The sequence below is a fragment of the Parus major genome, chromosome 18, assembly GCF_001522545.3.
Source record: "Parus major isolate Abel chromosome 18, Parus_major1.1, whole genome shotgun sequence".
In the NCBI taxonomy this organism is placed as follows: Eukaryota; Metazoa; Chordata; class Aves; order Passeriformes; family Paridae; genus Parus; species Parus major.
This window is the reverse complement of record NC_031786.1, coordinates 8,724,614-8,737,374: the sequence shown is the minus strand read 5'-3', so window position 1 is coordinate 8,737,374 and position 12,761 is coordinate 8,724,614. Positions and strand designations below refer to the sequence as shown.

General features: G+C 36.9%; 1 protein-coding gene across 4 annotated transcripts in view; it reads left to right on the top strand.

Annotated features, from left to right (window-relative positions):
* B3GNTL1 (UDP-GlcNAc:betaGal beta-1,3-N-acetylglucosaminyltransferase like 1) overlaps nucleotides 1-12,761 on the top strand; it is a 104,512-nt gene that overhangs the window by 20,830 nt on the left and 70,921 nt on the right. For all 4 annotated transcript variants that reach the window (XM_015645614.3, XM_033518806.1, XM_015645615.2 and 1 more), the window contains one exon: nucleotides 7,737-7,832. In XM_015645614.3, the coding sequence (XP_015501100.1) occupies nucleotides 7,737-7,832 (96 nt within the window). The remainder of the gene's footprint in view (nucleotides 1-7,736; nucleotides 7,833-12,761) is intronic.

Below are 12,761 nucleotides of genomic sequence, written 5' to 3'. Positions count from 1 at the left end.
TTATCTGTTGCATTATCTGCCTGTGTTAACCAACTGCCTGAATTCTGCATATCTTTGATGGTTAATGTGACTCTGAGGTAGTTGATGGGATTGAGTGAACTTGAACAATGCCTGGCACTGGTGGCTCACAGATCTGTTCACCTGCCCTGGGAGAGCTGAAACAAATATTGCACAATCGGCCATGAACTGGAGAAATCAGCACCTGAGAGCTGAGCTGTTCCTTTCTTTAAGCCACAGCTCTAGGCCAAAGGCATTGGCTGTTTCTGAACTTCACAAATTAACTACATTTAGAGGTTGCGAGGATTTTTATTTTCCTTTTGGTCTTGAAACACATTTTTTAATTCTGAAAGTATTAATTTAATTTTTTTTTTCATGTCACTGTACCCTGTGCTGTTCTGCTTGTCAGGACCTGTCACACCTTTCTGCCACGTGTTAAAAATTAGCAAGAGTGTTTTTTCCTCCCTCCCTTTGAGAGTGCTCTGCTTACAGAGAGCACTAGTTTGAGTCATATTATTCTTCTCTTATGGCTAAAACGATCAGATCCACTTGATTCTGTAATTTTGTGGTGTGAAAAGACAATGAGTGTGAGTTTTTATTAAACTGCCATAAAGCATAACTACATAATTCTCAATGTTACTTCTCTGTCCTCCATTTCAATTCAATTCTGTATCTCTGTTTAACTGTCATCCTTCCTGTGTTCAGCAAGGTTGTTGGTGATCTTCTCTCATTCTACCTTGAATTCTGAAGTCCAGGTTTTACCATCTCCCCTTAAATGCTTTGTCCTCCTTTGTCCATATAGCTTAGCAGATTTTCCTTTCATAAGTGCTTTTATTTTGGACCTGAAGTCGATTGAAATCTTCTTTGTGTAGAACTTAAAAAAATCTTTTTTTCTCCCTAGGTAATTTGCACAGCTCTCCTTGTGCCTCCCTTACTCAGCATGTTTGAGACAGATCAGCCTGTGCTGCCCAGGCCTGTCCCAGCAAGCACTGCCTGTAGAAGTTCATTTTAATATAAAAATTAATTCATACAGCAGCTATTGAAGAGACATTAATTGAGTACTGTCATATCTTGAATGACAAATTAAATTTGTTTGCATAAACCTGTTAACAGGAATTTGCTCCACTAAAGGAGCTGAATAGGTCTGAAGAGGCTCTGGTCTATCTTTGGTATAGACAGAAGGGAAAATGAGATTATTCCTAAGGTGATTACATGTAGTTGTTGATTGTCCAACATCAGCTGATTTTTTTTAATGTGGGATTAAAAAATGTCCAGAGGAATATTTTCATTAACTAGTCTTAATTATTTTGTTCAGCAGATTTTTTTTTTATATTCATTTCCCTTTTACTGCACATTATTGTCAAACTAGCAAGTCTTTTACATTCTTCTCCAGCTGTGGAAAATGTAACTCTGAATTAAGGCTATCCAATATAGATACTTAAAAAAACATTTACAGATTTCACTTCAGGGAATTTATAACATTTCAGTAATCTTTTCTTGGTATGGAGGGTAGAAACTAAAGCAGCAACTGTGTGAAGGTTTTGTTCAGAAGTGGTGATATTGGGGTATGTTTAGAGGAAAAAATATGATTCCTTTTCTTTTTCTTGCACTGAAGAATATGAAAATTATTTTCATATTCATAAATGTGAGAGTATTATTCCTGCATTTTCAATAATTGGGCCTTTGCATGTGTATCATCCAGATCTGCTGGAATTCAGCTGTGTCTTTGCTTTTTATTAGGCAGCTGCCTTAAAGATTTTTTTGAATTTGGTATTTCTGAAAAAAACCGCAGAGTGTTTTAAAAGTCACGATGTCAGTCTAGGTCTGTTCTACATTTAACCAAACAGCCCAAATGGGAAACAGCCCAACTGACACAACTTTGTAATTAAATTTGTGTTTAAAATAGCCTCCACATTCCAATAACCCCATCAAATGATTGTGATTACTGGAGTTTGATATTCATGAAAGTCTGACTGTAATGTATTTCATTCATGTCAACATATTTCATTTTTAAAACTATGTCTGAAGCATTAAATGTTTGAAAAATGAAGGTTCCCTCCTCCTGGTGTTCAGACATTTTGCTGAGGTGATAGTCATTGCAATCCAACCAGACTTGTGCAGCTACAGACAAAAGAAATTATCTCTTCAATGATATTCACTTGAAATTTTCCCCAAAATGTTGTCATGTTCAAATGTCATGATTTCACAAGTGTGACAACATCTTTTTAAATCTTCCTTGTGCTGCTCAGCTGGGCTCATTCTGATCACACTGCCTTGACTCCTTGTTTTTCATATAAATTCATTAAAGAAAATTCAGACTTCCTTGGTTCATTACTCTCTCTTTATGGGCTGAAAATAAACATGTAACATCCTTTTGTGGACTTTGGGCTTGAACTAGTGTCAAGTAGAATGTTTAACAGGTGTTCTTAAATATGGATTGCTCCGAGATAGAAGCATCTGTGGAAATGGATATTCATCTGACCTAAAGGCTTCTTTGGGGAGTCAGCACTATCAACATATTTTATAAATTTTAAAACATGCTTTAAATACACCAGGGTGTGTTTTGTATATTTACACCTAATGCAAATTACCTCACAGGTGTCATGTTTTGAAGAACAGTTTCCTCCCTTGGAAGTGATTGGGAGAGGAAACACATTTTACTACTTCTTCCTGCAGTATATAATTTCAGAAAGATTTTAGCCACATTAAATATTTCTTTATTTTTCCTTAGTTTATTTTTCTTTTTAATTGCATTAAATGGTGATCATGAAATCTTGCTTAAAGGAAATTACTGCATAAAATTACTACAATAAAAATAATTGAAATAGGGTTTGGAGACAGCAGAGGTGACATCTATCTTTCCTTAACACAAAAGATGTGGACTTGATTAACTAAACCTGCTCTTAAACATTCAGGATAAGGTAAATAACCCTTATTAGCTTTTTATTTTAGGATTTTTCCATCTGTGGGCTCTCACCAAGGGCATATTGGGGAAAAAGGTGTCATGCCCTAGAGATAATCCTCTCTATTTTACTTGTTATTTGGATAATCTTTCTTTTCACAGAACATTATCTAGGATCAGATGTTATGATTTTTCTAATTAAAGCATCACTAAGTACTTAATTATATTCCCTTCAAGGAGGTTTACATCATTCTGTCATATTTCTGAAATGAAATACAGCACTGCACTCTTCCTCAGAGTGTAGAATGAAGTTTTGTACTTTGTTTTGTACCTTTGAAAGTTGCATTTATTTTGTACAGAAAAGCCATGTATTTTTTTTATGCTAAAATGCATATTTTTTCAATACCTGTTTCAATAATAAAGTTCCTTAAGAGGAGATACATTATATAAGGAATATAATCTTGTTTGTATGTCCAGTGCTACTGCCCTGTGGAGAGTTTGTGCTTTTGCCTGTCTTTGTTCATTTCCTCTTTTTTTAAAAAATGAGGATGGAAAATATTGGGATAAAATTGAAGACCAATTATTTTTTCATCCTCATTTCCTCTTTAGTACAACGGGTGTGTTCTGACCCATGGGCTGCCTCCTGAATAAGGAAGATTGTTTGTGGTAAAGGAAGTTGTAGTGATTAAAAAACTCAAAAACACCACATCTGCAGAAAACGCATTGGTTTTAATTATTGCCAACTCATTTCAACTTTGCTTCCTCTCACCCACTTCCTTTTCCATTTAAATGTGCAAGGGAAAGCATAAACCCCTAAAATGATGAAAATAAGAAACATCTCTTATGTTATTTAGCTACAATTCATGAACTCCACTCCTAATTGTGTGAAGTGGCAGAGTTATTAGAGAAGAGAGATTTGGGTGCCTAAATGCAGACCTATAATGTTATTTTGACCTGAGACTGTGTAGTCAGGACTGGAGGAAAGCCAGGCAGGACTATAGGGCCACAAACTGGTTCTGTATTTGGCCACTTCTTCCCACACAGCTCATATTAAGCCATTTTTATTTTTAAAATTTACTTGTGTTGCCTTTCAGTGTGTTTGTTGGTATTTAACATAGACCCCTTATTTTGTGCTCTTACTGTTCTTCCTACTACTGTTTCTTGCTGCAATAAAGGATAAATTCTTTTGTATTTTTTCCAGAGACACCAATCCTGGTTGCAATTAAATAAAAAGCTAAATGAGCTCTAAGTTACCTTTAATACATTAAAAAAAGTAATTGTCTGTCTAGAAAGCAAATTACCTCATTGCTGTTGTAGCAGAAAGGATTGTCATGATTTTCTCTCCTGATAAGAGTTTTACTTTTTCCTGGACTGGCATAGTCCTTTGCTATGAGCCAGAAATTTCTTTTATGTGTTGTTCATGTTACTGCTTCCTACACAAGGAATATTAATCCTACATTTCAGCAGGTTTCCACTCGGAGTAAGAAGCCTATTGCATGTATTGTATATATTGCATAGTTTAATCCAGATACAGGTATATGCCACTCTACAGCATTTGTAATAATTAAAACAAATTTGTCTAATAAGATCAAAAAGTTGAAACTTGGATGAACTCTATTTTTGCATATAAACAGATACTCAAAATACTGAAAAGAATATTTCTAATGCAGAGTTTCTAGTACTTTCTGGAAGGTCTGAACGGGTGTAATATAGGCCAGGAAGTTTTTTATCAAAGTATTTTAAATGTTACGAGAGAAACAACAGTGAAAAACTTTTCACTTCAATTTGAAAGCTCTAAGGAAATATTCAGTGAAGTGAATATAAAACCTCTGTGAGCCATGGAGGAAATGGAACCAGTGTGCAGTTGCTTGTGCTGCCACACCTTACACAGGGGAGCTGGAGGAAGCTGTTTGTACTCTAAATAATCTGATTTTCATTGTATGAAAGAAGCTGGTTACATGAGCTGGGCTTTCCAGATGCTGAATCAAAGGCTCAGCTTGGTGGTGTTTATCTTGCAGCCACAAGTCAAAAATCCCATTCACGTGTCAGAGTCCCATTGGGAGGGGAATGGTGCAGCTGAAGTACAGAAAGGTGTGGGATTTGTTTGGCTGAGGATCTAGAAATAAACTTGATTGCATCGTGGCAATTTTCACATTTGTCTGTAAAACAAATTTCTTAAATGATGATGAAAGTGGCCTTGAGTGGTGCTGGTTCTGAAAATGAAAATAAAGCAGCTCTTAGGGCAGAGGGGAAAGCAAACAGCACTTCCTATAGCACATTAACTTTGTTCCTGTTGTGTTGCAAAATTACATTTCCAAAGGTTGTGCTCCAAATTATGGCTAAATTCAATGTAACCCATTGAATTTTCTCACTGAAATACCAGTAATTCCTAAATAATGACTTTATTTGATGAGGATTTTTTCATCATTTTTTTTCAATTCCAAAATGCTCAAAGACCAGTGTTATGAGCCAAAATTCAGAGAAATAAATTGGAGCATGCAATGGAATTATCTGTGGGGCTAGATGGAAAAAGGAGGGAATTTTGGCTAAGACTTGAAGTCAAACTCAAGAAATTGCAAACAGTAATGCATAATCCAGAAAAGACATGTCAGGATCCAATTTAATAGCACTTCTTCTGTCTGCCTTCACCTCTCCTTGTGTGTGTACAGATAATTGATGAAACCTGTTCAGTTTTCTCTTCAAGTGTGAGGAGTTGGGATTTGACCCAGTTGTTCTTTGGACTTCAGGGAATTACAGTCCTTTAGCTGAGCACCTGGATTCAACATTTACTTTAGTTTGTTTAAATTACCAACAGCATTTATGAAATTATCAGTCTGCTCAGAAATTAATATAAAAATATGAAACTCAGTCCTCTGCTTGTAATTTTAATTTTAAGATGTCAAGAAAGAGATGACTGCACTTCCTACTTGGCTCTAAATGAAAACCAGGTTTTCAGAAAAAAGTTTGAAACTCCTTTTTAATCTCTTTCCTTCTGAAAGCTGTATATATTCTGTATCTATTCAGCTTCAATGTGACTCTTTAAATAAAGAAACTAAGTTTCCATCTTGTGCTGGTATAGAATAGCTTGACGTAGAAAATAAAGATATTTTTTCCCTTTTAGCTTTTATGCAGAGATTTGTAAAGTATCTTTGTAAGTTAAAAGAACCTAGGATATGCAAGAGAAGGCTAATGAAGGCTTGATTAATGAATACTGGAAAGAGTTCTATTTTTAAATAAAAATCATCCTTGCAGCACAGTGTAGACATACATCTGACATGACTTTTGTATGTTTTTATCTCTGTGATGTGCTGTAAATACATCTCTTTGAGCTCCTCTAATTGATACTCAGTTTAAAAGAATTTTAGGTTAACCTTCTGAAAATATCTTAGTGTGACTTAGCTGTAATATGAGGGTTAAGTTGGGGTGAGGATTGAAGTTCTTCACAGTAATTTGTTGTTGTCATTGAGGAAACATTTCCTAGTTCAGAGACATTCTGGTTTATTCTTATGGGATAAGCAAATAACATCTTCTTTTTCTCCATGCTTGTTATTTTGATTGTATTCAATCATACTCTAAATTATGATGTTTCATTGCCAGCAGTCCCCAGCAAGATCTTCTCATGTTGTTTTTGTTCCCACATCAAAAGTATTCACAACTGCACATGCAGAGCTCTGGCCTGACTGCTCACATCTCTCTGCAGTTTAAAGCTCTGCAAACATACCTGGAAGATTTATGAATGCTTAGGGTGGAAAATAAACCAGGGGAGTTTCCCACCTGTTCTTGAACAGAATTATCTGAAATTAGTGTTCAGAAACACTGAAACCCTGTGGTGTTAGTTCTCAGTGGAAAACACATCCTCAGTGGGAAGCACCATCAAAACCAGGAGGAGAAATGGAGAGCTGCAGTATGATGGCAGTGCAGTAGCTGGTATAAAACATGATCAGCTTACTTTGCATAAATAATTAAGTCCTTGGTACCCTGAAGGTTTTGTGTAGACTGCAGACTTTGGGAGGAGCAAACAGCAGAGTTCTGCCCAGTCACACTCCTGGGGTTCTCCTCAGCTTTTTCCTTGTCTGATCAGAGATTTGTAAACAGTTTAGTGTTCCTATGAAATTGCATTAATGTGTGTCTCTGCAGATATAGCTAATGTCTAATCCTGAGTATCTAATCCTGCTGATATTCTCTGATACATAGTGGAAGCTTTCTCAACACCTACTGGAATAATAATATTAAAATTCATCTTGAACCCATACAGCTACAGAACAAGATAAGGAGATCTTACTCAAATGGGTGTACAGTGCTTCAGTGACCAAATTAAAATGATGTATCTATATTGTTCTTCCATGAACAAAACAAATCAGAATATGCAGGGGATTTTGCTTATAGTAATTAAAAGTAATGCGGGTATTACAGGTTATGGGACTGTTGGCAGGATTGTCTGGTGTTACTCAAGTTCCAATTTTCATTTGCTGGAGTAACTTTTGGTTGAAATTTTGCATTCTAAATGTCTGCCTATGGAAAATTTCCTTCGAAAATTTCAACCAAAATGGTTCAAATATTCCCAAGAATGAGGTTATTGGAAAGATACTCCTCAGTGTTTTCTAGAGACCTTTAAAGTCTGTACCTATTTAACATTTGAACAGAGCAACTGTACCATATTACCTTATGAACAGTAAGGTACTAGCTCCCTTATGAAGGGAGCTAGTGAGGACTGTATATATAGATAATCTTAATTCTTGGAGTTGCCATGTTTTGAGTGTTTATTTTGTGATACTGTTTTGCTGCCACATGGGTGTCCAGCAGTTTAACCTAGGGGATTTCTGTCATTTTGCTTTAGATTGTTGGTTGCCAAGTCAGAAGAGAGCCACTGGACTCTACTGAACGATACACTCGCTGGATCAATAACCTAACCCAGGAGCAACTTCTTACACAGGTATCTTTGTTTCAGCTGTGTGTGAAATTACAGCAGGGAAATAGAGTAAGAGGTTTATTTGGATGTATTTTTATCAGTCGTAAGCAATACTTGATAGTTTATTAGGGTTATCAGGTTCTCATATTTAAACATAGTTTGTTTAAAGAAGCCAAGGTGATGGTGCACATGATCATTGCAGAACAATGACCTCACATTGTATGAGAATGAAGCTTTCAGGTTTGGAGTGATCCCTGCATGTCTCACTGCTGCTTGTGTTAACTACATATATATTTCATGTTCTAAAATTATGCTTTTCTTTTCAAAAAGTGGATTTGAGTACAAAAGGAAAAAAAAATCTTCCTTGAGAATGATTCTTCTCCCACCCAAGGTACTGACCATTCCTGTATCTAAGTTTGGCTTAGGATCATTTTAAAGCAGCAGTTCTTCAGGCACTAAACATCAGGCTCATTATACATTGTTTGTAAGTGAGATGCATCTTGTGCAACAGAAGATGACAGTTTTGGCATAAAGAATGCTTGTTTCATTAGGCAGGAGGCCAATGCTGAACTAAAATAGAGACTAAAAGAGACTTTGGCAAAAACAAGTTAAGCTGTGGAAGAAATCAATCCAGCTTGTGGAGGAATGTTGTACAGAATATAAGAAATCTAATGGATGGTTTGCAGAAAACATCCCAGCAGGCTTTAGGATCCAAGTATTTGGGCTTGGGTTTTGGGATGCTGTGTTAGAGAGACATTTGGTTTTGATTTCCCTGGATTTAAGTGGTTGAAAAGATTAACATATCCTTATTTGTTAGACTTCATTATAAATTGTGTTGTGTTCCCTAACTCCAAAAAAACACTAACAGGCCCTGCAATGGTCATTGTAACATGAGGAGTGATATACAGACCTTGTTTTAAAATCACCAGTGGTATTACAGCTCTCTGTAATTCACCAAGGAAAATTACAGAAAAAGTTACCCAAGGAATATCTGGATTTGCCTGTGAGTGTGGCATTAGAATAAATACAGATTTGAACCAATGTATTTATCTGACAACAGCATCTGGATCACTGTGCTGGTGGAAAGAAAGAAAAGCTTGAGGATGTAAAAGCTTGTCCTACACAATCTGAAGTTTTTCATTTAAATGGCCGCTGGTTCTTTGATGAATTAAGTGGAAAATAAAACCAAATATCTCAATTTTGAGATTATGCAAAAAAAAAACCTCCTCATTTTAAATAAGGTGGCAATCAGTGTGCTCTGGAAGAGATTGTTTAATATTGTGTTTCCAACAGTAGGATGCAAATATGATGACCTGGGAAGTCCCTTGCAATCTTACATGCTAGAAATACCTCTTAAAGCCTTAATAAACACATTATTTTTACATATAATTTAGAGTCACACAATTTACAGGTAGATTAGCAATTTTTGATCATCCATTGGGTTTGGAACTAGCAGAACTTGTGGTACTTACCCATGAGATTAACAGGATGAGCTTTATAGAGTCACGCTATTTCTGTGTTCCTCATATTTTAACATGCTACCTGTTCTCCACTAAGTTTAATGCAGAAACAGAAGTTCCTCAAAGACAATAGATTTCTGAGAATCCTGTGAGTGTCTGAAGTTTTGGAGAAATCATGCTGCACCAGCTACAATTTATATGTTGTTAAGCACCACAGAATCCCTTTGGAGGGAGATTTTAGGTGCCCCAGTTATCAGACAATCTTCAGCTGTGACACAAACCTGGGGCAGCTTGGCTTTTCCAGCTTCAGAGCTAAAAGTGCTGCTTGGTTTGTGTGAGCACGTGGCACTTCTGCTTTTGTAATCTTCTGATTAGAAATTCAGGTAGAGAGATAAATAATTTGCTTTTTCTTACTTAAAACAGTGTGGGGCAGAGGAAGAATTGGGAGTAAAAACCTTCTCAGCTGTACTCTGATACTCAGTTATCAATTATCACTCCTTTACCCTGATATATCACATGCTTTATTTTCTGTGTATTTTTTTAAACTCTCTTCAGTACATAAACCCCTAAAAACTATAATGATGGACCTGTGCCAATGGATTTGTAGAATCTCCAAGAGGAGCAGTCCTTCAGTGAATTCAGGAAAATTTACTTTAATTTACAGCACGTTGTCTGCAGCAGATTCCTGTAGTAAAAACACATTTAGCTTTTTTTAGCTGTTTCTGCACTTGGTGCTCAGCTCTTTCCAGCCACTTCTGCTGCATTTCCACACCATGCACATACAGATTATTTCTGCTGGAAATTTGGAAACCAGACGACCAATTCAGAAAGGATAAAGTGCCAATTGTCAAGATCATGTCATCTCTTATCATAATGTTTATGTTATTGATCAAATAATATCCTGTGGCTCTGGATTGTGCTGGGCAGTGCCCAAAGCCAGGTTTGGGAGCTGTGTTTGGAGGCAGATGTTCAGGGAGGTGCCTCCAGACACCTCTGTGCTGGATGCTGGCTTTAAACTGCTTGAATCAATACCAGATTTTTGGATCAAATGTCCACCCCCAGTCCTCATGCTGAGAAGATCTTTCAGTACAAAATGCTGCCAGCATTTTAACTTTTTCCTTAGCCCTGGCCTCTTGATGCTTACTCATCCATTAAATGTTTCTCTAAACAATTATACTGTAACATTCCAAGGATACTTTACGGTATGCGTGAAATTTCAGATATATACCCCAGAGAGTGTGGTGGGAGTGAGAGAGTACACAGAGAGCATGATCATGAAAAGACCTACTTTTTAAAAGATCAATATTTGCTTCTTCAATGTTATCTTCTGCATAAATGACAGGTGATCAAACTACACTCTTACGGGTATACTGATATAAACTTTAAATACATGTGTTCTGGAAGACTTGCTCTTTCTGGCCAAGAGTAAAAAAACAAATGAAAAAGGATAATTGTTCAGTAAGTGCAGATCACAGTGACAGGTACAGGAAGAAAACAAGCAAACAAATTAATAGAACTGGCTGTTTTGATGTTGAAGTAAGTGGAAAAAGATGTAGATTAAAACTAATCCGACAGGATATCCGAGTCCAAATTGTGCTTGTAAATGTGACAGAGGTTTGATCGTGCAGCCCTTCTTTTCACTGGAAATGTTTACTGGACTGTGTAAGTTAAAAGTTCTGAATGGATTTTAAGGTTGGATTAATTGCACAAATATTTATACAAGTCATTTTTAAGGACTGTTGCTGACTGTAAGTAAAAGAGCTGAGTTCACGTCCTCATCTGTTAAATCACTGCTTTAGTCTCTCAGCCTGTGAAGTATTCTGTTCTGCCTGAGGTATTTTGTTCTGACCTACCAAAAAGCCAAAGCCAAGATGTTTCCACCCCTTCACGTGGTTGTTCACTTAGGAAGCAGGCAGCAAACTTCGAGTGACTGGTGAGGAGACTGCTGCCAAAAGGAAGGGCCTGTGGATGATAAGGCTGGATTGTCCTGATGTAGATAAAGAACTGAAAAAGCCACAGTGATTCTGGACAGCTGTGTCTGTATGACTTCCTGATACATGCTGGACTTTGCAGGTTATCTTGGAGCTCTTGGTGTTGGATAAATCTGGAAATTGTCTCTGGTGATTTGTAGTTCTTAGCAATAATCTCTGCCAACCACCTGACAGAAGAGCAATAATTAACATTTCATAGCACACACTTCTCTGTGCTCTAAAAGATGCTTGTTACATTTCACTGACAGCTTTGAAAGCTGTGCTTTTCTACTTACTAAGCCTTCCTGTATTAGAGTTTAATTAATATTTAATAAAGATTCATGCTACAAATCAGCATTTACTGCAGATGCTCAATTTGGAAATGGTTCCAGCACTGTGGTGGAGTCACTTATTTTAAAAGCAAGAAGGGACCTGACAGCATGGCTGGACCTTTTCCATAAATTCAGTGCACTCAATATTCCATTATCATCATGTGGCTCAATAGGGAACTTCTTAGTGGTCAAAAGCTGGTAGAAGTAGATTGCAAATAGGATGAATTTTCCAGGTGGGCCACAGATTGAATATCTCTGCCTTGCAGCAGCTGTTTTGTCTACCTGCAGACAGAAAATTCCACTTTATTAGTTCTTGGGTTGGCTGTCCACGTGTCACAACTGAAATAATAATCAAGGCAGCAATATGACAGTGGGTGTATGCAATGCCTGTTGTCTGGTTATGTTAGTAAAGCAAAACCTGGCCAGAGGGAAAGGCTTTCTTACTTAAGAATGAATAAAACATGAAAAGGCTGATTGAAATCCCCTCCACCCTCCCCCCAGCTTCTTCCCTCCTCATCTTTGCTGCTATTAATGGCTCACTTGTGTTTGTTGTCTTTCAATAAGAAGATACTCAACACTTCCTTGGGATTTTTTTGATCACTGCTTCCTCTTCCTCGACTCATATTATCTAAAAATGTGGCATTAATAGTGAAGTCCTGATGTTTTTTCTGCTGAGTGAAACAGCCAAAGTAACTGGTTCTTACAGCAGAGTCCAACAGTTTGTATGGGACTGAGCTTGTACATTATTAAACAAAAACAACTGGCTGCTTCCTTTTGTGGTTGGTTGATCCTTGTTCTCTGGAGGAGAATGAACCAAAGTTTCACAAGCTCAACAGTGTTTATATTTACATGTGAAAATACATGTCAAAGGGTTCATGGAATTCTAGAAAGTTTAATGAGAAGTGGCTTAGCCACATCTGTGAACTCAAAGCACAATTAGAACTTCCCAGTGAGGCTTTATGAAAAGGCAGCTCAGGGTCACATATTTTGAACTTAGAAACAGGTTTGCTGGAATTCAGAAATGTATACAGCTTGTGCTTTGTGTGTGTGCAGTTTTGCATGAGTTTAAAGGTGTCCCATAGGGGAAGGAGTGTTAAATAACTTGTATTTTTCCTCTTCCTATCTCACTTGATAATTTGCATTATTAAACAAGGCTGGAATGTGGCTCATAATACATGGTAATGCTAAAAT